Raw genomic sequence first — 26,038 nt, 5'->3', positions numbered from 1 at the left:
TCCACATGTTGGGATTTTAGGTGTTAGTCACCATATTGTGCTCACATTTATTTTTGAGTTAGGATCTTGACATACTGCCTATGATGGCACAGAAAATGGAATCCTTTTGCCTTAGTGTCCCCAGAGATGAGATTACAGGCATGTGGCAATATACATGGCATATGATAGACTTAAAATTTTTTTGAGATAGGGTTTTACTATGTACTCTGGCTGGCCTGGAACTTGCTAGCAGTATATTCTATAATTTATTGTATGTATGTATGTATGTGTACATGCCTGTAGTGCCCAAGGAGAGCTGAAAGGGGCATCAGATCCCCCTAGAACTGGAGTTACAGATGGTTGTGAGCCACCATGTGGGTTCTGGGAACCAAATTTCTGTCCTCTGCAAGAGCAGCAAATGCTCTTAACTGCTGAGCCATCTCTCCAGCCCCATTTATTATTATTTTTTTTAATTTTTAGATACTTTGCAAATGACTTTTTATTTTGTTTTGTTTTCTGAGACAGGGTTTCTCTGTGTATAGCCTTGGGTGGCATGGACTTATTTTGTAGACCAGGCTGGCCTCGAACTCACAGAGATCCACTTGTCTCTGCTTCCCTGAGTGCTGGGATTGCAGGCACATGCCACTGCTCCAGGCAATGACTTAATTTTTTATTTGTATATATGGGTATGCTGGTGCCAGTACCCACGGAAGTCAGAGGTATTGCACTGCATCACGTGGAACTTAAGTAAACTCCCTGACATAGGTCCTGGAACTTGAACTTGGGTCCTTGGCAAGAGCAGCACAAGAAATGTGCAAAACACAGTTTTAAAATAAAGATATCAGAATGTGGGTTTCTAGAGAAAGGATTTTTCTTGCCTATTCTCATTTCATCTTCAAGCTTCCTAATACAGAAAAAGCAGTCCATGTAGGTGGAAGCACCAGATGTCCTGTCTGCCACATACTAGCACACGACACCATGTGTGTCAATGAGTTCAAGTGCAGCGGGCCACCCACACTCGACTCACATGAGGACAGCACACCAGCGCCAGGACATACTTGGTAAGTGTGCCACAGCCAGGCCAGAGATGCACCCCATCTTCAGTGAGTCAAGGGTAGCTGGCCCAGCCTCAGGGAGGACAGAGGAAGCTCAGGGAGACAGCAGAGGCACAGGCACATCTCTGCAGGTGGCCACAACCATAGTGGGTCAGACAGAGGTCTAGCGTCTCACCTCCTAAGTCTCAGGAAGCACAGCCACAAATTTAGGCAGTCAGAGCAAAGGCCTATCAGTTCACTGACGAGCACATTACTCTTGGAGAATGTGTCTATGATGGTAAAGTATGCCAGACCACTATCTGAGGGACCCACACAAAAAGTCTGGGGAAAGCAAGACAAAGGTTGGCCACAGGACATTAATTCAGCAGGCTGAGAGATGCCATGGGCCTGACAATAACCTGCAAAGTTCCTACTAAGCTCATGCTGACCAGGGTGTTGTGTGGCAATGGGCCTTTAAGCTTAAGATGGAATTAAACTGACACTAGCCCATCAGATGCTACCAGGCAGCTCAGGTGTCACCAATAACCAGGGTGAGTTGTACCTTACCCAGTATCTCTAAGATGCAAGGGTCCAATGTCAAAGCTCTCTAACAGAAGAGTTCTGTTAAGTAACGCAGAGCCCCAGATCAACCACTTTCTGATATTTTTCATGGAAAAGAGTACAGAAGAGGAACTGTTGCCATAGAGCACAGTGTTGACTTAGGTACTACTTAGCCTACTATAATTCAGTCAATTCTAGGACGAAAGGCTTAAGGCGTCACCTTGGTGCCAGACGTGAGAAATTCTGAGCAATGAAAAGCACAGGTCTCAAAGGAGTCTGTGTGGCTTCTGCTGAGGCAGCCTCCTGGTGGCCATTCTTGTCTCATTCCAGAGAAGGACCAACCCCTGCAAAGGACTCACACCATCCATCAAAGTGAGGGATACGCTTCATGGGACAATCAACACCCAAGAGCAAGGATGCTTATGATAGACCATGAAGAAACTGCCAATCACAAAGACCATTTAAAGAAAACAAAAATAAAGTATTTATTTATGTTGGGCTGGAAGAGTGAAAGGCCAGTGACCTAAGCCCCAGAGGGTGCCCACTGTTACCCATAGTGCACTCATTCTGAATCATTGGCTTCTCGGCTTCGGCATCTAAATACTTTTGCTATAGTGGCTCAGAAAATCATAACACTGTTCTGTTTAGGGCTATTAGCTACCATTCTCCTCATTAGTCAGCACATCCCAGTGGGCCAAAACTGGGCAGTACCTGACCCTCAGCACAGCATGGGGCCAGTCACCCAGGTCACAGGTGAACTTCCCTTCTTTGGCTTCCCCTTCTGGAAAGAAGCCTGCGACAGCAACTGCCAACCCTTGCCTAGCGGGCTCTTCTCACTCTGCTTGCCTTGGTTCTACACAGACTGTCCATTGCACCATCTCCTTGTTGGGCCTCCTGTCCCCTCAGTATTTCCCTCTGCAGGCAGATGGGTTATCCTTCCTTTACTTCGTGAGGTGCCCATGGCCTTCTGTTACACAAACACCCACTTTTGTTATCTCCATTAGAGGGAAGTTCCAAGGCTTAAGTCTGTGTTGCTCACAGTTCCTAGTATGATGGCCAGTGTCTCCTGACAGCTACTTTGGAAATGTGTTGGCTGGTGGAGGTTCTAGGCTATTCCACCATTCTGTGGTCTTCACACAACAATTTTCTTGAGCTCTAGCTTAGAAACTTGTAAGCAATCTCAGTGGCTTGGATAGCCTAATGAGCAACTCCTTGGTGGCATATACAGAATTAGCCTGGACTGCACCCCAGGCTGTGCACAGCTCTTAGGACACACTTCACATTCTGTCACTTTCGCTCTATCTAGTTACATCTGTTGCTCTTCAAGGCCCAGTTCAGTGGTATCCCTGCCAAGCCACAGCCCTGCAGGGGGCTCTGCCTGATTCTGTTCTGCTGCTGTTACCTCATATGTCTAGGCTCAAGACATACTATCAGCAAGGACATGTAATGTATTATTAGTGCCTTTTTCTCCTGTAAAACAAACTATAATTTTTATACTCCTGGTTTGTTATCAAGAAACAGTTAATTCCATGGCTCCACCTTAGGGCTGTGATTCTTTGGAGGCTGGAAATCAGGCACAGAGCAGTTTTTCTATAATCCATGATCAAGACACTAGGTAGGATTCAAAGGCTTGCTGGATGTGTGAACACTTTGGCCAAGCCCAGAGTGGGATTAATTGGCAGGAAATATAATTAAAGTATGAACTCAAAAAGTCATTTCCAGGAAAGGGGATTAGAGCAAAAACAATTATGAGTTGACTCTAATGGGTGCTAGCATCCTAGAGCATGGCTGATGACTACTGTGTCACTTTCAGCCTGTCAGGCTCCTCCAGTGCTCTGAATGGGGCAAAGGCTCCATATACCTCACCGGCATCTCCTGAGAGAAGAGTGCATACCAGCAGGTTCCTCAGGGGCCGTGGCCACCATGATGGTGTACAATCCTGCAGTCACTGGCTCATGACCACTTGCTGGAGAATAGAGAAGCATCCTGCTGAAAGCCACGTAGCAGAAATGGAGACAGCCTCACAAGCCTGCATTTCACCTGGACCACAGCCTCACTTGGTGTCCAGTAACACTGCTTGCTGCTCTGCAGTAACAGGGTCTGCACACCTGGCAGGACCAAGTTTCCTTTGATGAGAGCCATGGGGCGGGGGAGGATTTCCTGAATCAGGAGAAAAGTCTTGAGTAGGCAGCTTCTTAGACTTGTTTTAGAGATGAAAGCATGGAGCCAAGGAAGTCAGTGTGGATTTTATACCTAACAGTTTGTGTCCTAAAACTGGCAATGGGTTTGGCGGCCAGCCTGAGGCCAGGTCAAAGAGAGTCACAGATGACATGGCAGCAAACCCTAAGATGCCCTCTTCTCAGCCCTGTGTACAGTACATGCCTGAATAGTTCCCTTCTTATCTGAAGACACAGCCATCACTCTTTTGTCTGGTTTTGTACTGGGAGGTACAGTCTCAGACCATTCAGGCAGGCTCTCCTTTCTGCCCAGAACAGTGCACAGTCCACCAGGAGAAACTGGATGCAGCAGGGATCCGAGCATTGGCCTTGGGGTTATGCCAGCTCCACTATGGCCATATGGTAAATGGGGCCTTGTTCCTGAAGCTCCCCACCTGTAGGGAAGACCCATCCTCAGATGACATAGCCTTCCTGACACATGACTTGTGTGAGTGTGTGTCCTAACAGCGTCCTGACAGATACACCCTCCCCAAATAAGCTGGGTATGATAGCCCTGTTTGTGGGGATTTGTCACATATCATAGAAGATGAATACACATGCTTTTTATTAAAGGACAGAACTTAAATTTTAAGGCATTTTCAGAAATTTCCCCAAATATTCCAATTATATGCAGGAAGTGGAGGCTTTTTGCCCTCACTGGTATCATAACTTAAACGCTACAAATTTCACTAAAAAAACCATAATGAATTATGAAACAAGCAGGCCATTTGTTCTATAAAAAAGAGAACTTAAAACCTATTACTTTAATAGTAAGGATATTCATTAGTTCTGTATCCCATTTTAAAAAGATTTGTGTAATCAACAGGAACATTATGAGGCAAAACAAAAGCAAAGCAAAGAAAGGATATTCTCTGAATGGGAGTATCTGGGCTTGGACGTGGTCTTCACAGACCTGCCGCAGCTGTCTGTAGAGCGTCGGGGACACCTTGTGAGAACACAGATTTTCAACAGCCTACAACAAAGGGAGAAGGAGTGTTTAGTGTGAGTCAGAGTTCTCTGCGAGCCCTGCAGTGGCGATGCCACCTGGCATTCCAGCTACCTACAAGCAAGCCCGAAACCAAAGGTGCTTAGGGCACTTGTGCGGCACACAGTGACGGTGACGGCCAACAACAAGGGGCTGAGATTGACAGTATGCTACACCCACTATCCTGGGGGTCCTGCACCTCAAGTCTCAGCTTTGCCCTAGTTCAGCTGCCCAGTTCTATCAGGCTGCACAACAGTACCAGGACTCTAAAGCAGGTTTGGATCTTGTGGCCAATTTCTGATGTAAGAAAGGTCAAGTCCTCACAGCAGACTCTATATGAGCAACAGACCGTGCCAGGGCCCTTGCACCGAGTGCTGACAAGCATGGGCTGTGGTGTCCGAGGCTGCCCATTTGCTCTCTTACGCATCTCTGAGTGTATTGACTGCTACTGAAACAAAAGCTTCCTGTGGCCCAGTGCCGTTCCTCTCAGGTGAGTAACAACAAAATGGAACTATTGAGTGCAAGCAGCTGTAGGCCAGGACTCTGCTGGTGCTCACAAAGATCCTTGGGCTGGACCTGAAGTCACAGAAAACAGGAGCAAGAAGTCATGGACTGGATTCACTGACAAAGAGGACACAAAGAATCCCCAACCGCCTAGCAAGCGCTCGGGAAACAGCCTCACCAGGATGCAGCCACTACAAAGAGACTTATGTGTGGCCCAGGATGACCATGGACTCACAGCAGAAGACCAGAAAGCCACGCTGCCCAGAAGCCAGGAGTTCAGGATTAGAGGCACTTCATATAGCAAGGATGGCCTGGCTCATCATTTACACACAGACTTGCTGTCTCCCTCCTCCTCTTCCTCCTCTCCTCCTTCTGACCCTCTTACCCCTACCCAGAGTAGGGGCAGGATACTGGACCCCTCTAGATGCCCACCGGAGAGAAAGAAAATTATAATGCAAAACGAAATCATGACTCAAATACAGGCAGCAGGAAACTCAGAAGCCTCTCGGGAGACAGGCATCTGGCACTGCCTTCCGAAACCAATCTTGACTCTCAAGAAGATGGAGGCAAGAACTAAACACACAACTGCTGAGCAGAGGCGGCCAGCTGAGGGCGGCTGTTGGTAGACAGGCAAGTCAGAGAGGGTATAGTCTCTGCTTCTGTATTGAATTCACTCTCTACTAATGCGCCACTTCCTTAAAGTGGTGACAGGGAATACTGATCTGTCCACCACTTCCTGGGCTTTTTCCACACCAGTTTTAGACAACCTATCACTTAGTTCCATACCATCCCTACTATTTCCCCCTTCACTACCATGCATGGTTGGAATGAACCCTGCGGCCCTGTGTGAACTCCAGCCCAGACCTGGGCTCTCCCTGGAACCTAGGCCAGTCTGAGGAGTTTATTCTCAGGTGAAGCTCCACAGTGGGCCTTCCTCTGAAGTGCACTAGGGTGACCAAAGGCCACAATTCAACTACGTTAGTCATAGGAGTACGTCTTCTGAGTAGTTCAGACATAGGTCTTCAGAAGCGAAGAAAAGAGATCTGTTCCTTTAAAACAACTTGTTCAGAGGAAGATGATACAGGGGCGGGAAGCCAGGAGACCTCATCATAAGCTGAAAAAACCGGAATCTAAGTAGCAACCCAGTAAAGAAGGTGCTGAGCAGAGCCATAACCAACGGTCCTGAGTTTACACAAGACTTCAAAACAAAATCTCCAGACTCTGGGGAAACTGGAGCTTCCAGCTAAGACTCTATGGCAGGACGTGAAGCACAGCTGGAAACAGAGAGGGGCAGGTGAGCACCCCGCTTGCCTGAGGCCAGAGCCACCCCGCTTGCCTTGGCTTCAGCAGCACTGCTTTACGAGGCCAGGGGCCGAGTCCTCACAGCTGCTCAGCGGGCTGGAGTGTGGGAGGTCTCACCCTAGGACACATCACTGCACAAGTGGTATGGAAAAGTACTTTCACTGTTAGGACATCTGAAACTGGACAGTACAGTTGCTAGGCAACAGGATGGCTAAGCTTCAGTAGCAGTTTAGATCAAAACTTCTGAGTATTTAGGTGCTTAGTGCCATTTTTGCTCCTGGTCAAAATAATCAAAAAAGCAGACAAAGAACAGGGAGCACTTTTGCGAGCCCTGGGCACAGGGATCGCTGTGAAGGCCCAGATGTTCCAGCTTCCTACCCAGTTTCCAGGCTGAATACAGGCTCCTGAGTCAGAAACAACTTGCAGGAGAGACGACGTCTCTAGGAACCCCAATATGCAACAAAGGGTGTTAGGATTCTGCTCCAGTTTGCCTAACCACCTGTGATGTCATTGCCTAACTGCCACTGGGCGTGCCCCTGCCCAAGAGTATATAAAAAGACAAACCCACCTAGCTCTCTCTCTTACTTTCTCTTGTTGTCCCTCTCTCTTCTTGTTTTCTCTCCCTCTCTTCCTACTTCTCCCTCTTACTCTCTTGCTGTTTCTATCTCCCTATCCTCTGTTTCTCTCTGGGGTCTCCTTCTCACTTCCCTGCTCTTCCATGCTCATATAATAAACCTCTCTATATAATATCTGTTGCCTGGCATCTTATTTTTTAATCATTAAAAAAAGGCAACCATCCCAGGGTGAGGAAATGACAAATATCAAGGAAGGAAACATCTAGAAGGGCAGAGGTAACAACAGTGCCAGAGTTCACCAGGGGCCTGGACCAGTAGTTTTCCATATCTTGCTGAAAAACAATAGTCAAGGCACTAAGGAAGGTCTGCTTCAATGTAGGTCATTTAGCCCTGGATATAGCAATGCTCTGGCCTGACCTAAGAAATCCTAAAAGCAAGACTTAGGATTTGATCATGTCCCTGTGGTGGGGAGGCCTAGTGGTGGCACACAGAGGAAGGGGAAGCAGCCAGATAAGACATAAGCTGTGGTCATATGGTTGGGGAGGAGGCTCCCTTCTGTCAGAGGTCTAGGGGAGGGAAATAGGGCAGAAGAGGGAGAGAGGGGATAACAATTAGGATGTAATCTGAATAAATTATAATAAATTAAAAAAATTTAAAGATCACATGGTCTTCAAATAATTTAACTAGGGCCAGATTAAGGCCAGGAATTTATAGTAATCTAAAAATATCTGGCATTCCAGTTAGAATTTACAATGTTGAACTTCCAATCAACGATTATTAGATTCTCCTTAACGGGGGAGGGAGAATCAACCAGAACCAAGAACAGAGTTAGTGGGTCAGGATCAAACAACCACCATCATCAAGATCCCATGTGTCTGAAGATATTGAGCAGAACTGCAGAAGCCTTCAGAGTGACTAAACTGTCCCCTCCAGAGGAAGACAACGTGTGAGGCTCACACCAGTGGCAGCAGTAGCAGGTGAGGCACGGCTGATGGATGATAAAACGCTGCAGACAAGAGGGCTGGTGTTCTTGGGGGTGGGGGGGTGGGGGCTTGGGGGTGTCTCAGGACAATCATTATGCACTTAAAATCTTTCCGTGAAGAAAATCAAGATGAGGCTGGAGAGATGGCTCAGTGGTTAATAGCTGCTCTTTCTGAGGACCCAGCACCTACTTGGCAACTCACAACTGCCTTAACTCCAGTTCAGGGGATTCAATGCCTTTGGTCCTATGTGTACTAGGTTTGGATACAGTGCATAGATATGCATATAGGAAAAACATTCACACACATAAAATAACAACAACCACCACCAAAATGGTTCCACTAGAGAATCCCTTCAAATATTTAAGAAAGAAACCACCCCAATCCTATACAAAGAAGAGAGAATCATTTTAAATTCATAAGGCCAACATTGCTTTGACATACAAACTGACGAAAGACATGAGAAAATAATACATTATGACAACATTAACAAAATATTAATAACTCAACTCAACACATTAAAAAGGATAATAGAACGGGCACAGTGGCAGACACTTCAATTCCAGCAACACTCAGAGTCAAGCTCATCTCTATGAGTTTGAGGCTAGCCTCTTCTACGTAGTGAGTTCCAAGCTAGCCAAGACTACACAGTGACACTATGTCTCAAAAATTAACAAAACAAAACAAAACACTTAAGATGTAGCCCAAGCTGCAAGACTCTATACGTTCAAGAGAAAAAAATATTAATAAACATAATCAACAAACTAAGAAACAAACCCCACACAATCTCTTAATAGATGCAGAAATGTGCTTTCATTAAAGTAGGAGCAGAGGCCAGGTGGTGGTGGTGCACACCTTTAATCCCAGCACTCGGGAGACAGAGGCAGGTGGATGGCTGTGAGTTCGAGGCTGGCCTGGTCTACAAAGCAAGCCCAGGACAGCCAAGGCTACACAGAGAAACACTGTCTCAAGAACAAAACAAAACAAAACGAAATGAAAAAAAAAAAAGTGGGAGCAGAAAGGACCCTCCTACATGGTAGCATCACATCCAATAGTGGTGATATAAAAAGGCTCCAAGACCAAAAGCAATTCAAGTGGCCTGCTTGCTCACTTCTAACCACTGTCCCAGAGGCCCTGGCCAGTTTGGCAAGACAATAAGGCAAAGGAATTAGTGGCACAAAACTTAGAAAGGAAAAAACTTTCTAGTTACATATGATTGTCTGGGCAGAAGACCCATGGGATCTACAGAAAATCTGAAAATGGACAAGGCTGGCAAATTAGGAGGACAATTTCAGTATATTAAATCAACAGTATTTCTCTATAATAGTAAGCATCACAAATCAGAATTTAAGGTAAGGTGAATATTCCACAAAAGGTCTGTAACATCTGTACAACTGAAAAAAAGAAAACATTGCTGAAAAATATTAGAGAGACCCAACACAATGCAATCTACCTCTGAGACCCAGTAAGCTCTCTGTAGGTGATCTAAGAGTCACCAAATCTCAAATCCTAGCTGGTTTCTTGAGGAAGCCAGAAAACAGATGCTAAGATTCATAAAGAGACGTAAAAGATCAAGCAGAGCTGAGACAGCTGTGGAGAAGCATGAAGCTGGAGGCCAGCCCTTCCTGACTTAATGCCTTCCACCCTTCCTGGATGGACAGCTGGGCTTCTCTTTGAGAAAGGCAGGTGGGCAGCACTGTGCCCAACCCCCGGACATTCATAGGGAAAGCACTGATATCCTACAATGCACACAGATGTGCACATGATAAAGAGCTCAGATCTGAATGTAAAATTTCAACTCTAAATGTCTACAGGGAAATACAAGATCTTCGAATAGGACAAAGAACTGTTGCCTTGCTTCTTTGAGACAGGGTCTCACGTAGGCAGCCTTGAGCTTGTTAGAAGAGGCTGGCCTTGAATTTCTGACTTTGCTCTGCTTGCTGAGTGCTGGGATTATAGGAGTGTGCTACTATTCCCAGCCATGGCAAAATTTTTATTTTATTTTATTTTATTTTATTTTTTAGGTAGATACTAAAACTACAAACAGCATCTGACTTTAAAATGTAAATCACTGTTCTTCAAAGGATATAGATTAATTAAGGAATAAGTTACAGACTAGAAGGAAATATTTGCAACATCTATATAGACCTTGTATCTGGAAGAATATATACTAAATTCACAATGCAATAATGGGGAAATAATCTAAGAAAACGCAGCTGAGTATACTGGCCCATGCCTGTAACCCAGCACTTGGGAGGTTAAGGCAGGAGGATTATCAGTTTACAACCAGAGGGAGCTGCATGCAGAGGAAGACCAGAATGATGAGAGGAGGCAGGCAAGAAGGCAGAGAGCTCAGTGGTTAGCGTCAGCAGGAAGGGAACAGAATAGCAGCGAGCTCATGAAAAGACGCCTAGTATCAATAATGGCTGTAAATCAAACCACAGATGAAGCCACCAAATGCTGGTGAGAATGTGGAGCAAACAGGCCTTTATACTACCGGCAGAGTGGAAAATAGTACAACCACTTTGAAAAGCAGGCGGTTTCTTATGAATTTAAGCACATATTTCTATAAATCTCTGAGATACTTTCCTGAGGGGAATGAGAATATATATCCCCACAAAAATGTACTCAAGGTTCATAGCAGCTTTGCTGGCAATGTTTCCCACTGGACACCCAAACATCCATTACCTGATGAATAAGCCAATTGTACTAGATCCACACTACTCATTAATAAAAATAATCTGCACTTACAGGGCACATAGGAGGGGCTTGGAAGAGGGTAGCTGGGGTGGTGGGGGGAGGAAAGGGAAGAGAGAAAGTGATGTAATTCTATTTCAAGTAAAAACATATAAAAAACAACAACAAAAACCAAAAACAAAACAAAATTGGGCCGGAGAGATGGCTCAGAGGTTAAAAGCATCAGCCCTTCTTCCAAAGGTCCTGAGCTCAATTCCTAACAACCACATGGTGGCCCACAACCACCCATAATGAGATCTGGTGCCCTCTTCTGGCCTGCTGGCTCACATGCAGGCAGAATACTGTAAAATAACAAATAACTCTTTAAAACAAAACAAAAATTTTAAAAAGCCAAACTCTTAGCACCATGTGTGAACTGCAAAACACTATTCTAAGTAAAATCCAGATAACAAAAGATGACAAATGCGTGGTTCTTTTTAGATAGTAGTGGCAGGGTACGTAAAAGAAGAGCAGTGGCTGCCATGGGCAGAGATGGGGAGGAGTAACAGGCAGCAGCTACACTTCTTTGGGATTGATGGAAATAGTTTATATTTTAATGGAGGGGGTGATGTGTGTGGAAAAACAACTGGATATTAGGCCATTAAAATCTACTGGAACAGCAAGTATGTTAGTGTAAGTCTGGAGGCCCCACACAGGAGGATTACTTTGAATGTAAGGCAGCCTGGGCTATACAGTGAACTCTTAAAAAAAATAAAACCAACCAAATTCCCTTCCCCCAAAACAACAACAACAAACAACAACAACAACAACAACCCACTAGAGCTTATGTTATATGTACATTATACCTCAAAAAGCTGATTTTAAAAGCTTATCAGGGGTGGTGTTGCATATGTAAAATTCAACCATGTGGAAAGCGGAGGCAGGAGAATTGCTCTAAGCTACAGGCCAGGCTTAAATACATAGCAAGTCAGCCAGGGCTATGTGGCAAGATTCTCTCAGAAACAATGGTGTTGTCTTAGGTCCTGGAGAGACAGCTCAGTGGCTGAGAGTGTGTGAGGAACTGAGGCTGGTTCCCAGTCCCTATGTCAAGAGACTCACAACCACCTAAACTAAGGCTCCTGAGGGACCCAACACTTCTGGCCTCTGTGCCCTCCCCCATATTTATGTGCACATACCCACACATAGACATATACTTAAAATAAAAGTAAACTTTACGCAGGTACAGTGGTACATAACTTTAATCACAGCACCCAGGAGGCAGAGGCAGGAGGATCTCTGTGAGTCTGAGACAACTCAGTCTACACAGTGAGTTCCAGACCAGCAAGGGCTCCACAGTAAGCAATGTCTAAACAAGACAAAAACAAAACCTTAAAAAAAAAAAACACAACAACAAGGTCCTCGGGTGGGATGGGGAGTCCACGAAGGGGGGGGGGGCAACAATCGGGATGTAAAGTGAACAAATTAAAAATAAATTAAAATAATAAAAAAAGAATGCATGAAGTGAGAAAAAGAACAAAACTCACAAACTTAAGACAAAGAACAGACACATGTAACACCAATCCATCACTAAAGGCCAGTTGTCCCTTACCCAAAATGTTGGGACCACAGTGCTTTGGATTTCAGATTTTTTTCTTCTGGATTTAATAATATTTGCAATACATAATGATGTATTTGGGGAATGAGACTCAAGTCTAAACACAAGATTAATTCATACCATATACCGGGAACACAATTTGAAGGTTTACTTGCTTTATCACTGCATGCATGCATGATGTGTATGTGTGGGTGCCTGTGCCTCAGCAAGCATCTAGGGGTCAGAGGAAAAGTCTCGAGTCAGTTTTCTCCTTCCACCTTTGTGAGGGTTCTGAGGTTTGAATGCAGGTTGCCAGGCTTGTTCCCCAAGGGCTTTTCCTCCTCAGTCATCTGGCTCTAGCCTGAAGGTAATTTCTCTCAATAGTTTTAGCATACATTGTGTTCTGTCTGAGGCCAGTCAGGAGGAGGTGAGGTGTGGATCTTTGCTCATGTATCCACTAAAAGTTTTGGCTTAGGAATGATCAAGTTGTAATAATTTCCTTTGGGTACCATTACTTACTTTTTGTACTCTCAGTAACATAATTAACCAGGATAAAACAAACTGCTAAGTTTATAAATTTTAGTGTAAGTAATTATATGCTCTGCCGTGAACTAAAATATAGACTATTTAGCAAATATTATTATATAAAACCGTGACAGGGTAAAAAAAAAAAGTCTGCTTGAAACAGCAACATGTAAATTTGACAGACCACCTTTAATTACAAGTACCTGAATCTGCCTGCAATCTTATTTGCAACAATTAAACCATACAAAAAATGTGGGGGCGGGGGTTAGGGAGACAGGGCACCGGCCAGGACTGACAGGGACAGTGAAGCCCTACTGAGTTTTAACGTACAACAAACTGGCGTTCTGATAACCCTCAGGACGGCTGGAGCCCTGAGCCTCCCAAGCCCCAAACATCGCCCTCCTTTCTTCTGCTGATGGGAAAACTCACTCCTCCTAAGCAGCCTGGTCTAAGCCTCAACACACAGCGCTAATCCAGGGCGGCGATCCACAGAAACACCTGCTGACCGAGGGCTCCGCGGTTTCCGCTAGGGAAGGCGGCTCGGCCCGTAGCTATTCCCCCCGCTGGCGGGCCTCCCTAGCGTCGGCGCCCGAGACCGAGGGAGGAGGAACCCAGCCCGGTGCTCGCAGGCCTTCGCCGCCGCTCACCTGGTACAGCTCCTCCAGGTTGTACCTGATGGATGTGCTGCTCTGGATGGCCTTGACCGCGTCGTGAAGCTTCCGCCACGTGTCCTGAGTGTAGTTGTCAGGCAGCCGCGGCCTGTCTGTGGGGAGAGAGGGTCAACGGCCGCGCGGGGACAAGACAGGCCGGGGCACCGAGGCAGGGCCCCGGCAGGGCCAGCCGGGAGATGCGGGATCGGGGCCAGCTGGGGCGCTGGGACGCGGCGGAGCATGAGGTGCAGGGACAAGTCAGGCTGGGGTGCCGAGACGGGACAGTACGGGAACAAGGCGAGCCGGGGCGCGGGGACAGGGCCGGCTGGGCAGCCCCTGGAGGCCCTGTCCGAGCGCGCGACCTGCCGGGCCGCCCCGTTCGCTCCTCACCGGAGCGCACCCACCTCGGAAGTTCTTGATGACCAGCTTCCTGGAGCCGCCCGCGCCCCCCGGTTTGGCAGGGCCACTGGCTAACGTCGCGGGCTTGGTGAGGCCGTTCGTGCGGCCCATGAGAGCCGAGACGCTGCCCTTCCGAGGGCCCTCGTCCGCCATGGCTGGGCCGGACGCCGCCCCGCCCCGTGCCGCCCGGCTCCTCCTCCTGCCCTGCGCCCCGTCCCTGCGCGCCCGGCTCCTCCTCCTCCTGTCGGGCTCCGCCCGTGAGCGCCCGGCTCCTCCTCCTCCTCCTCGTGGCCGGCTCCGCGCGCCCCAGGGCCAACCGCCGCGGCGCGCACTGGAATGATCTGCGCCAGCGCGCTGACTCCGCCCAAGGAGGGCTCGGGACGTTCTACAACGAATGCTCGCGAGAGGGCGCCCGTGAGACCCCGCATCGAGTGCTTTCAAACGTCACATCGGGGGCTGGGGGCGCCTGGGCGAAGACTTGAGCGCATAGAAGCACCCCGCAATCTTGCCTCTGGGGCCACCCCACACCTAGCCTCAACAAGACACCAGGCGCCGAGGGTTGGGGGCCGGGATACTCCACACCTATTGATCTGGGATGCCCCAGTGAGGAATGTGGGAGGACTCAGGAACACCTCCACTGAGGACTAGGAGTGCGCGGGGATGCGTTCCCAAGTGGGATCGGGACTTTTGTTCTGTTTGCTTGAGCATGTAAAAGGCAGGAGCATCTCTGCACTGTTAGGATTGGAGAGCGGGTCATCGTCATCCAAGAAGGGGTGAAAGGTATGGGGGGAGGCGGGGGGAGTCACTAGCACACAGACACAGCGACACGTTCTCAAGTCGGTTGGGACACTTCCACGTCAGTCCTCTTTCCTTTCGCGCGCCCCGGCCAGTGACTGAATCCGAAGCACTGACAGCTTATCAAAAGGGAGTGCTCGCGCCTTCTCTGCTCGGCTTGCGCCACCCATCCCGGAACCAACTTGCTGTAGGTACAGTGTAGGGACAAGGAGTGGAAACGGACCTGCGCCGGAAGTGAGGCACTTAACGCCCGCTGCCGCTACTATGGCGCACATCACCATCAACCAGTACCTACAGCAGGTGGGTTTCGCTTGGGATCCTTGCCTAGTGGCTACGGGGCTAAGTCCTGGGGCCAGGTCGAACGGATCCTGGTGGGGGGGGGGCGCTGAGGCTGACCTTGAGTTGAGGAGGGCTGCAGGCCTTGCTCAAAAGTTGCAGGTGGTATCCGGTCGGTCAGAGAAGAATCCGAGGTGGAGGTGGTAGCGAGTCCGGAGCCACTTGTAAAGGGGGTTGTCCAGGGCGGCACATTGTGTCTCTTGGCAGCAGTGTCCATCAAAGCTTTGCTCAAAGCCTTCGAATGGGACAGGCAAACGGTGTTGCGTCTGAGTTGAGGGTTGAGTTTGCGTTTTCTCCACAAACCTACGACAGAGAGCATGTTAGGGTGTTGAAGGTATACATCTCACTAAAGTCTGATGAATGTTTTAACTGATTACGTTGCTGCTCATGACTGTGAATCTTGGTTTTACACTCATCTCTGTTATCAAGGCCCCTGTTTCCGTTCCCGAACATCCTATTAGCTAGAACTAGTACTTGAATGCTTAAGTAGCAGCCACTATTGTCAACGCTGTGTGCACATATGTATTTGATACCATCACACGGCCCTCCTTGAAGAGCACAGTAAATTCTCAGCTCAGAAACATCAGTTGAAACTCAGACTCAAGATTCTGGCTCTGGAGTGCACGTATTTAATAGGAAGATGCTCTTTCTGGAGATGACGCTTGAAACCCAGTGACCCTATTGTTGTCCAAGAGACCAGTCCCTATTTCAACCCCCCCCCCCCCGACAGCCTTGCGAGAGGCTGTCCACAAATTGTCTTCCTTTCCCCATGTTTCCTGTGCTAATTTAATTTTCAAGAAGCTGTTGTGATAGGGTTGGTTGGATTCTACCATCCTTGCAGGTTAATAAGGTAGCCCGTTATCTTTTGCGGTTCTTTGAGCCAGGAATCAAGGTGTCATTCTTTCTTATCATAGGAAATGGCATGGCATCAGCATGCTCGTTCCTGGGCACCGCAGTTCATAGGAGCAAAGCTATGGTCTGCAAGGAGTGCCTGTTCATGTTTCAGAGAGAAACATTGAGCTTGAGGAATCTACCCTTTACAACAAGGAGTGAGAAGGTCTACCTTTCTCCACAGTCAAACCAGAAGGAAACTACTCCATTTCCCAAGGTTAACAGCTATAAAATACCTCTAATTCAGGACCCACAGAACAATGACAGTGGAGCCCTAAGAACAAGGACATTTCCCTGTAACCACAATATAGTTATTAGCCCGAGAAACAACACTGATGCATGTTTTCTAAAATAGAACTCTTACCTAATTTCCCACTCTCCTGAAAATGGTTCTTTAGGCTTTGCATGTGTTCTTGTGCTGGATAATGTGGGGCTGTGGGGCTTAGCCTGTCCTCCAGACCCTTTTGTAGAGGTGGTTCTCTCTCACTGAGAGCCTTTTCCAAACTAGGGACTTGGCCAGGATATCATTTCATATTGGCATATTTTATAACGCATTTTTATTTTGGTTCCCTTAAATCTCTTTCTCCTGTCTTCACTCCAATGCCTTACAACACCCCAGCACCAGGTAAGGGAGAAAGAAGGTTATTGGGGAGATGGAACGTAGTTTTCCTTAGCTACTTCCGGCTGTTTATGGTCGTCAGGTTCCTTGGGGCAAGCCCAATCCTCGATTCAGGAGCGCTTGTCCAACTCCATTAATAGCAACCAGGAGCAGCAGGAGGAAGCACCAGCAGCCTTCTTTCTCGGGATCCCTAGTCTCTCCTGGACTGGCTTTTATCCCTTTGGCAAAGACCACGCCCCCTCACGAGGCCCTTCACAGCTGACAAGCATCATGTGACCTCTCTGAGGCAGTTCTCAGCTGTGGACAAACTGGAGCAGCCCCCATATCCCACACCTGGGATTAAAACCAAAACATGTTTACATACAAACCAAAACCTCCACAACGATTTCGTGTTTTCTTTTCTGTATTGATTTACTTTTTATGTGGTTCTGAAGCTAAGATCTCATGCACCTGCGCAAGTGCTCTATAACTGAGTCACAACCTGGCCCTCTTTCTATATATATCTCCTATTTGTTTTTTGTTTGGTTGGTTTTTTGTTTTGCTTCTTGTTTTTTCAAGACAGGGTTTCTCTGTGTAGCCCTGCCTGTCCTAGGCTCACTTTGTAGACCAGACTGGCCTCGAACTCACATGATTCACCTGCCTCTGCCTCCCGAGTTCTGGGATTAAAGGCGTGCGCCACCACACACAGGTCCTATTTGTTTTTTAAGTTAAATAATTATTTCTGGGCTAGAGAGATGGCTCAGTGATTAAGAATACTTGCTCAGTCAGGCGTGGTGGTGCATGCCTTTAATCCCAGCACTGGGGAGGCAGATCTCTGTGAGCTCAAGGCCAGTCTGGTCTCAATGAAAAGAAAAACAAAACAAAACAAAAAAATAGAAAGAAGGAAAGAAAGAAACACTTGCAGAACTTGCACAGGACCTGGGTTCTCAGCACCCACATGGCAGCTCATAAGATTAATCAAATTTTTTTTGTTTGTTTTTTGCTTTTCAAGACAGGGTTTCTTTGTGTAGCCCTGGCTCTCTTGGAACTCACTTGGTAAACAAGGCTAGCCTTGAACTCAGAGATCTGCCTGCCTCTGCCTCACTAGTGCTGTACTAAAGGCATGTGCCACCAACATCCAACTAAAAGAAATAATATTAAAAAATAATTCCCCTTATGTGCTTTCTTTAAAAAACCATTATGAATATGTATTTATGTATGTATGTATGCATTTGAGACAGGGTCTGTGTACATATCTCCAGCTGTCTTGGAACTTATCTCTGAACACACAGAGCTCTGCCTGCCTCTGCCTCCCAAGGACTGGGATTAAAGGTGTAGGCCACCACACCCAGCTCACATTATGGATTATTTTTTTAATACTCAGTTACACTCTATCACTTGTTTTTTTCTGTTTTGTTTTGTTTAAGATTTAAGTTTCTGAAAGTTACCTCAGTTGGTTTCTATGGCTTTTGAACCTGGCCCTGTACTTCCTTGAGCCTTTTCTGGGCGATGTGTTTTCTAAGCTCATCCAAGCCTCTCCTGGTCCAGCTCTGGAGCCAACGCTTACTTCAAAGGGCTTTGCTTCCTGCCAGTGAGGGATGGAACTTATAAAACAAGCCTGGCGCCAAGTGTGCTTGTTGCTCCGGGATTTCAGTGGACAGAAAGTGTGCACAGTTTTAAGAACTGTGTGGCCTGGTGTGGAGGACCTGAGGAGACCTGGTGCAGCTGGGAGCGATGTCTCCTGGGACGCCTGAAGCCGACTGTCCCCTGGTGTGCCAGCCCAGGTGCTGCTTGGGGTATACATTCATGGTCCACATGGTGTCTATCCTAAAAGGATGCAGCTTCTATGTTAGCACCTATGTCAGGTGGCTGTGTACCAGGGATGATGTATCCATGGAGTGGCCAGGCACTTAAAAAAAATAGTGCCGGGGCTAAACCCAGGGACTTGCACATGTTAGGCAAGTCTCACCATGGGGTTTCATCCCTAGCCCCCAGCTACTCTTTTAAGATTTGCTCATTAAGGCCTATTGATGCCCTTGTTTTCTCCCCACTCCTAAGTTCCTTATGTTGTTATGGAGGCAGGACTCCGATAGGACTCTCTTAGAGTCTGGGTCTGTGTGCAAGGTCCTGTGGAGTTGAGCCAGCTGCTGCTTAAGTCGTGCTTGAGGCTTTGGATATAATCAGGTGATTGTGGACAACAGACCTACTGGTGTTGGGGTTACTTCATCCTACCATCTCCAAGGTCACTGGCAAAGGATGTCACTGGCAGTGGACAGCCCTGGAGGGCTGCTCCCTGCCAGCCACCTACACCGCTTATTACATGGACCTAGCACCTCGACCTCAGTGACCAGTGTGCTCCTGGCATGGACCTAGCACCTCGACCTCAGTGATCAGTGTGCTCCTGGCATGGACCTAGCACCTCGATCTCAGTGAGCAGTGTGCCCCTGGCCCCTGCGGCCATCAGAAGTGTGCTTGCATTTCAGGACGTGTGCTCCAGGTCTGAAACTTCAGCCTCTTACAGGTTTCCTGTGGAAAGAACTCTGGGGAGCTTGGAGACGTCCAGAGAGTCACGTTTCAGGGTGGCAAGTGGCCAGAATGCTTGGTACTGTCTAGGACAAGGTTTCTCTTTACAAGGCTGTGCTGGGGTCAAGCAGGAAGAATGACAGAATGATGCCCTTGTAATCTTGGTGCCTCCTACAAGGCCAGTGTCCTTGAGACCTTTAGAGGGGCCTTGTGGGACTCTGGCTTACCTGCTTTCTTACCCTAGGAAGGTTCCATTTGAAACAAAGTTGTTTCCTGTGTAACTTTACATTGGGATTATTCTGGCCTCATTCACAGAAAGAAACTGCTTTTATGGTATGTAATGCATTGCTCAGGTCTTGTGAGAACAGATGCTTGTCTACCTGTTGACAGGTATATGAAGCCATTGATACCAGAGATGGAGCATCCTGTGCAGAGCTGGTGTCTTTCAAGCACCCTCATGTTGCCAACCCACGGCTCCAGGTAGGTGAAAGATCTGCCCACGGTGTCTGCAGAGAATGGGCAGGGCTGAGGGATGCTGGCTCTCAGTCTGCAGATAGGAGGGGCTGGGCACGGGCAGCGAGAGAAAACTGTGAGGCAGTCACTATTCTACAGAAGTTTAAAATTTGAATAAAAGGAAACTAATATTGCCATTCTCATTTGAAAACTTCAAAATTTCTTGAAGAGAGCCCAGCTCACTTGGTGACAGTGTCCCATGTGCAAGTAGTATGCTTGCTGCTGTTGGTGTGAGATGGCAGGGCCTTGTGTGTCAGACCAAGTAGGTCTGTCTGTTCGGACAGTATTCTACTGACCTTTCTTTTTTTCTTCTTTTGGTTTTTTCAGACAGGGTTTCCCTGTGTAGCCTTGACTGTCCTAGACTCACTTTGTAGACCAGGCTGGCCTCAAACTCACAGCAATCTGCCTGCCTCTGCCTCTCTTGAAAAAAACCCTCTCTTGAAAAAAAAAATAGTACACTTGTACATAACACATGTACACTGAGAGAGAGATTGATTTTTGTGGGAGGCTGGCTCGTGTGGTTATGGAGGCTGAGAAGGCCCTTGCATGACCTGCCATCTTCCGCTGGAGCCCCACGGAGGCCACTGCTGCCACTGAGCCCACACCTGTGGGTAGACCCAAGGTCGCCTGAGATGCTGTGGTTTCTTTGGGCTGTGCAGTCCTGAGAGTGCTCAGCTAAAGCTCTTTATGTACATCACTGTCTCTCTTGCTCACTGACTTTCCCTGCCCCTTTCTCTTTGTGGTTAGATGGCCTCTCCAGAAGAGAAATGCCAGCAAGTTCTGGAGCCCCCTTATGACGAAATGTTCGCAGCTCACCTCAGGTAACCCGTTGGCAGTAGGAAGACAAACACGTCTGCATGCATGTAACACATCACACCACTAGATTCACTAAGATCATGTACCATTGTTTGCTTACAGTGGTGAGTAATTAACTTGGAAAAGTGGACAAATGTGTCATGTGCTTCTGTGTCACACTTGGTATTTCTTTTTCTTTTTCCTTTCTTTCTTCTTTTTTTTAGTTTTTTGAGACAGAGTTTCTCTGTGTAGCCTTGGCTGTCCTGGACTTGCTTTATAGACCAGGCTGGCCTCAGACTTGGTATTTCTACTGACTGAACTGTTTTTATTAGTCAGTTGTAGTGCCTAATTGACATCTTGTTTTTCTTGTGGAAATAATGTGATTTTTAATACCTTTGCCTTGTAGGAAAAAAAGAAAAGAATCTGAGTTAAGCAAAACAGACAGAACTTATCTTTATTTACCTGTTTGTCTGCTGCTTTCACTCTGGCGTGTCAGGCAGTCCAGGCAGAACTTTCCATCCTAAGGCCATGTGCACAGGAGTGCCCCTGCCTGCAAGCCTGCTGTATTTCAGAATAAGCTGGGCCAGGCCTTTGGCCTTGCAGCAAGTGGCACCCCCCTTCCACACCTCCTAGACGTGTGCCGTCTGCAATGAGGGCCCAAATGCTGAGGCGGCTCTGTGTGAGATTTCCCCTCCCGTCAGCTGCTGTCAGTCAAAAGGTCAACTCAGGTTTTTCCGCTATGGGTTCCAGGAGCATGGGGAGTTGGAGGGGTGCAGTGGAACGCGCTCTGGGCTGATGTGCGTCTGGTCCATGTGTAGATGCTCTTCAGGCTCTGATGTCTTCCCCAGGTGTACCTTTGCTGTGGGGAACCATGACTTCATAGAGGCGTACAAGTGCCAGACGGTGATAGTCCAATATCCTTTGCCCTGTGTCTTACTGTTCAGCAGGTTACTGAGGCTTGTGGCCTTGAAGCATTGGATCAGTTATTCAAACCTTCAGTTAAAAGAGAACTGCATGCCAAGTGTGGTGGCACACGCCTTTAATCCCAGCACTTGGGAGGCAGAGGCAGGTGGGTTGCTGTGAGTTTGAGGCCGGCCTGGTCTACAAAGTGAGTTCAGAACAGCCAGGACTACACAGAGGAACCCTGTCTCAAAAAACCAAAACCAAACAAACAAACAAAAAAGAACTACACTAGCTTGGATCCCTGAGTTTAGCCTGGCTCTTACACCTCTCCCAGTTACTTATATGGTAAGGAAGCACACTGTTCAACCAACATACTGGATTACATAAAACCTCACTATGGGGCTGGCTTGGAGCTTTCCTCTGCCAGGGGCTAGGATTAAAGGAGTGCCACTGTGCACAATCTTATAATAAACTTTTGCTTCAGCCAGGCGCGGTGGTGCACACCTTTAGTCCAGCACCCAGAAGGCAGAAGCAGATGATCTCTCTGAGTTTGAGGCCAGCCTGCTCTACAGGGCAAGTCCAGGATATCTAGAGCTGCACAGAGAAACCCTGTCTGGGGCAGGGAAAGTCTGGTTTCAGAGACGGTCTGTATGAAGTGAACGCAGTAAGTCTAGGCTACTGACATGGATACTGTGAGCTTTCTGCACTCAAGATTTTATAGCTGTCATGACATACAGCCGTCTGAAGAGCATGCTCCGCCCCTTTGTCTCCATTTACCAAGTGTAGTATTACGTAAGTTTTGTATGTCATACGTTCCTTAACGTAGCACATCATTCCTTCGTGCATTCCAGGCTCACAAAGAAGAAAACTGGTAAGCATGAGCAGGGATGGCTGGAGGCCAGTGAGTGTGTTTACTAGCCTGGGCTGGGTTAGCCTGGGCTGGGTTAGCCTGAGATAGCCAAGTCTGGAGTAAATGCTACTTCAGTGCTCCATTATGGAAATACCTGTCAAGTACCTTCTTTCTCCTTTGTCAGTTTTTAACTTTTGGTTTTGGACATTGGGACATTTGTATTATAAGTTTGTTGAAAACTAATCTTAAGATTTATGATTTATTTACACTAGGGTAGCAAGAGACCTTTCACAGACAACAACTCAGCCCTTTTCCTTAAGCAGTTTTTGTTTCTTCAGTGCTGGTGCTTGGGTGCAGGTCCTTGTATGTGCTGCGCAGGCATTCTGCCTCTTAGTTATATTCCAAGACCTTTCAAAGCTTTTCTGAGGCAGGTTTCATATGCCCTAGGTTAGCCTCAAACTTACTATAGAGGAAGATGACCTTGAGCTTACGTTGCTTTAGTGCTGAAACGATAGGCATGTGCCACCAGACCCAGGTTAAGCCATGCTGGGCATTGAACCTGTGGCCTTGTGTGTGCTAGGCACATGCACTACTAACTTAGCTACATCCTTAGTCTCTAATTTTTGAGGGACAGTTATGGGAGAAGTTTGAGGTAGGACCTTACTTTGTAGTTTAGTCTGCCCTGGCAGTTTTCACTCTCCTGCCTCAACCTCCCAAATGTTGTGACTACAGAGGTGTGCTTTCCTCCCTGATACATTCTTTTTGAGACAGGGTTTCTCTGTGTAGCCCTGGCTGTCCTGTAACTTGCTCTGTAGGCCAGGTTGGCCTTAAACTCAGAGATCTACCGTCTTCTGCCTCCTAAGGCAGAAGGCATGTGCTACCACCAACCAGCTGCACTTTTTCTTTCCAAGTGAAGACTTAGCTTACCCATGTCTGAAGCCTAGTACTGGCTGCTAGATGTGCAGACCTGTTCAATGACTGTGTGTACTATACATTCTGGCTCCTGCTTGGAGGCTCAGTGGTTTTAAATGGAGCTGCTTGCTGGTGGTGGGGTTAGGGAAGGGCAGAGTTCTCGGAGCTCCCAGCCTAAACCAGGGTCCAGTTCCCTGAGCAGGTTAGGGAGGTGGTGTGGAGTAAGAATTGAGTATTTGACCAGGAAGTCTGGGATTGTGGTTTGTCTGTGTAACAGATGTAGAACAAAGAGCGGCGTTCTGAGCTGGGAGGGTGTGGCCCTGGGTCGTAGCCCTGTCTGTCAGTGGCAGGATGTTGGACCTGTTAGCTCTTCACACACATTTGCTTTCTGCTCTTAGGGCTCTGCCTGTCATGTATGCAGTAGCACTTGACCTTCGAATATTTGCCAATAACGTAAGTCCAATTTCCTATCTCTTGTTTTGAAGCTAAACATGTTGAGTGACAATCTACTGCTCAATTTCTATTTCTTGTTTCCTAAAAGTTCTGAGGGATGACTAGGAAGTGGGCTATATCTGGTGCAAGGCGGGAAGGAGCAGGAAGCAGCTTGGCTGGTTGTTCTTATGGTCCTTGCAGACAGACTCTCTGTGTAGAGAGAAATGGTGAGCCATTGTGATGCTGAGCACGGTGTACTGGAGCAGTTTTGCATCATCTTGTACTTTTAAGATGTGGCCTGTGCTAAAGACTTGTAGTGGCTAAGGGTACCGATCCCGATGTTACAGAGTCGGCCTTCCTCGAGGAGCAGCATGATCAGCTCTGCGGCCACAGAGGCATCTTTTGGGGCTTAGACCCCTTTTTAGTTGTAAAAACTGCTGGTGATTTCTGGTTCCAGACCAGCTGCTCTTTGTTCCTCTCACAAAGACGGTTGCATGCTGGGACTGTTAAAGTTCACATAGCTCTGCGACAAGGAGGGAAGGACGGCACTTCTGTGTGTTCTCATGAGGAGCCTGGCAAGAACAGGAAACGCTACAGGCAGCAAGGAAGCCTCGAGGAGCAGAGCAGTGGCTGCCTCAGGAGGCAGCTCATTCTGATAGAGTGTCTGCTCCATGGCTCCACAGGCAGGTCAGCAGCAGCAAACAGTGGGGCCTCGGCCCCAACCCACTTGCCAGCACCGAGGTGGTGTCTCTGCTTTCCCACTAACACACGGAGACACAGCACATATAGAAGGCCTATAGCTTTATGGCACAGTATGCCAGACGTCTGCGGTTGTGAGGAGACTTCCACCTGTTGTTGGGATGAGCTGATGAGGACTCTAAAGCAGCCGTCATCATAACAGTGCTTCAGTGAGCAAGTAGGAGCAAACAGATGAGAACACTGGATTCTCAGCAAAGAAGAACCAAGTGGAAGTCTCAGACTGGAAAGAGAGCAGCTGAGGAACAGTGAAAGCTGGAGAGATTGCTCAATGGTTAGGGCGCTTGCTTCCCTTACAGAGGACTGGGTTTGATTTCCAGCACTAAATGGCAGCTCACATATGTCTAACTCCAGCCCCAGGACATATAACACCGTCTTCTGGCCTCAGTGGGAATCAGAGACACACTTGGTACATAGATACACATGCAGGCAAAACACTCATCACATAAAACAGTAACAATAATAAATCTGTTGGTTAATTTAAATAAAGAAGAGGAGAGTGGCCTCACCTTGGGTCTCGGGCTCTTGGCTTTGTTCAGTTTAACAGAAGTCATCTGGGCCTTGCTGCTTCTGCACTCACTCCACTGTAGGCTGCTGCTTTGTTGAAGCATTTGGGAATGGGAGAAGGGAGGCATATTTTAACAGCCTTTTAGGTCACTGTAGACTGGTTTGTTTTCTTGACATAACCAAAGCCCCCCCCCCCCCAGAAACATGTGTATGTGTTTGCACTTCCAGGCCTGAGGAGGAAGAGCAGCCTTGGTGTCTTATCAGCCTGGACTTGCCTACTAGGCTGGGCTGGTTGGCTGGGACTATAAACATATGCCACCATGTTCTGTTTATGGTTGTTTGGTGGTGGTGGTTTTTAAATCCTTGTTCTGGGACTCTAATTCAGGACATTGTGCTTATAAGGCAACTACCTTGCTGACTACGCTGCCTTCCAGGCCCCAAAGTATCTCTTAAAGGTGCTACATCGTGGTCTCTGCGGTGCATCAGTGAGCATTGTTACCATGGCGTCAAACCCTCTGGGTCATCCTGCATTTGGCACTGATCTTTCACTCTGCATGATGATATGGTTTTGTCACAGCTCTCTTTCAGTCTATTCTGACTGTGGTAACAGTGTACCATGGCGGCTGGGGTATAAATTTATACCCCACATTTATATCTCATCAATAAGGGCGCTGACTGTCCAACACAAAGTTTGTGTGTCTAGTGAGATTGTTGTCTGCCTCTGTTCCACCAATGATGCCATGGTCAGGCTTCATGGTGGGTGGACAAGGAAGCTCCCTGTCCCGCTCTCCATTTAAAGACTTAGGTGTGTGTGTGTGTGCCTGAGAGTGTAGTTGCCTGTGGAGGGTGTTAGATTTCCTGCAGCTAGAGTTCCTGGAAGTTGTGAACTAATAGGGGTTCTGGGAGTCCAACTTGGGTCCTCTGTGAGAGCAGTGTGCATACCACTGAGGCATCTCTTTAGTCCAGCGGTTCTCAGCCTGTGGATCTAGACCCCTTTGGGGGCTGCATATCAGATATTTACCTTATGATTTATAACAGTAGTAAGATTACAGTTACAAAGTGGCAATGAAATAATTTTATATTGGGGCCAGCACAGCACGAGGACCTGTGTTAAAGGCTGAGGGCCGCGCTTTAGTCCTTCTGGGACCTCATCCATAAAGGCATCGGCCCCGCTCACCAGGCCCTCAAGACCTGACCACCATCCTAATGCTCTGTTTCCTAAAAGCGTCCAGCTGTGGATCGTCTTC

At 47.6% G+C, this 26,038-nt stretch overlaps 2 protein-coding genes across 7 annotated transcripts in view; one reads left to right on the top strand and one right to left on the bottom strand.

Moving 5' to 3' along the window:
- CUL4A (cullin 4A) overlaps window positions 1-16,770 on the bottom strand; it is a 42,684-nt gene extending 25,914 nt beyond the window's left edge. The window contains exons 1-4 of one of the 2 annotated variants that reach the window (XM_084759507.1): window positions 16,367-16,770; window positions 15,172-15,414; window positions 13,579-13,694; window positions 4,660-4,763 (exon numbers count right to left, since the gene is read on the bottom strand). In XM_084759507.1, the coding sequence (XP_084615633.1) occupies window positions 4,660-4,763; window positions 13,579-13,694; window positions 15,172-15,414; window positions 16,367-16,409 (506 nt within the window). In that variant the 5' untranslated portion in view covers window positions 16,410-16,770. Of the gene's footprint in view, window positions 1-4,659; window positions 4,764-13,578; window positions 13,695-13,985; window positions 14,196-15,171; window positions 15,415-16,366 lie in introns of those variants that run through there. The other variant, XM_084759508.1, reaches the window with a different exon arrangement.
- Window positions 14,789-26,038, top strand: part of PCID2 (PCI domain containing 2) — a 24,090-nt gene continuing 12,840 nt past the window's right edge. Inside the window, exons 1-6 of one of the 5 annotated variants that reach the window (XM_084759513.1) lie at window positions 14,789-15,075; window positions 19,514-19,603; window positions 20,384-20,457; window positions 21,280-21,347; window positions 22,166-22,205; window positions 23,495-23,549. In XM_084759513.1, coding sequence (XP_084615639.1) covers window positions 15,040-15,075; window positions 19,514-19,603; window positions 20,384-20,457; window positions 21,280-21,347; window positions 22,166-22,205; window positions 23,495-23,549 — 363 coding nt within the window. In that variant the 5' untranslated portion in view covers window positions 14,789-15,039. Of the gene's footprint in view, window positions 15,076-19,513; window positions 19,604-20,383; window positions 20,458-21,279; window positions 21,348-21,846; window positions 22,127-22,165; window positions 22,206-23,494; window positions 23,550-26,038 lie in introns of those variants that run through there. The other 4 variants (XM_084759514.1, XM_084759515.1, XM_084759516.1 and 1 more) reach the window with 4 other exon arrangements.

Source organism: Acomys minous (genome assembly GCF_964271855.1).
Source record: "Acomys minous genome assembly, chromosome: 15".
Classification (NCBI taxonomy): Eukaryota; Metazoa; Chordata; class Mammalia; order Rodentia; family Muridae; genus Acomys; species Acomys minous.
This window is presented reverse-complemented; position numbering and strand designations above follow the sequence as displayed.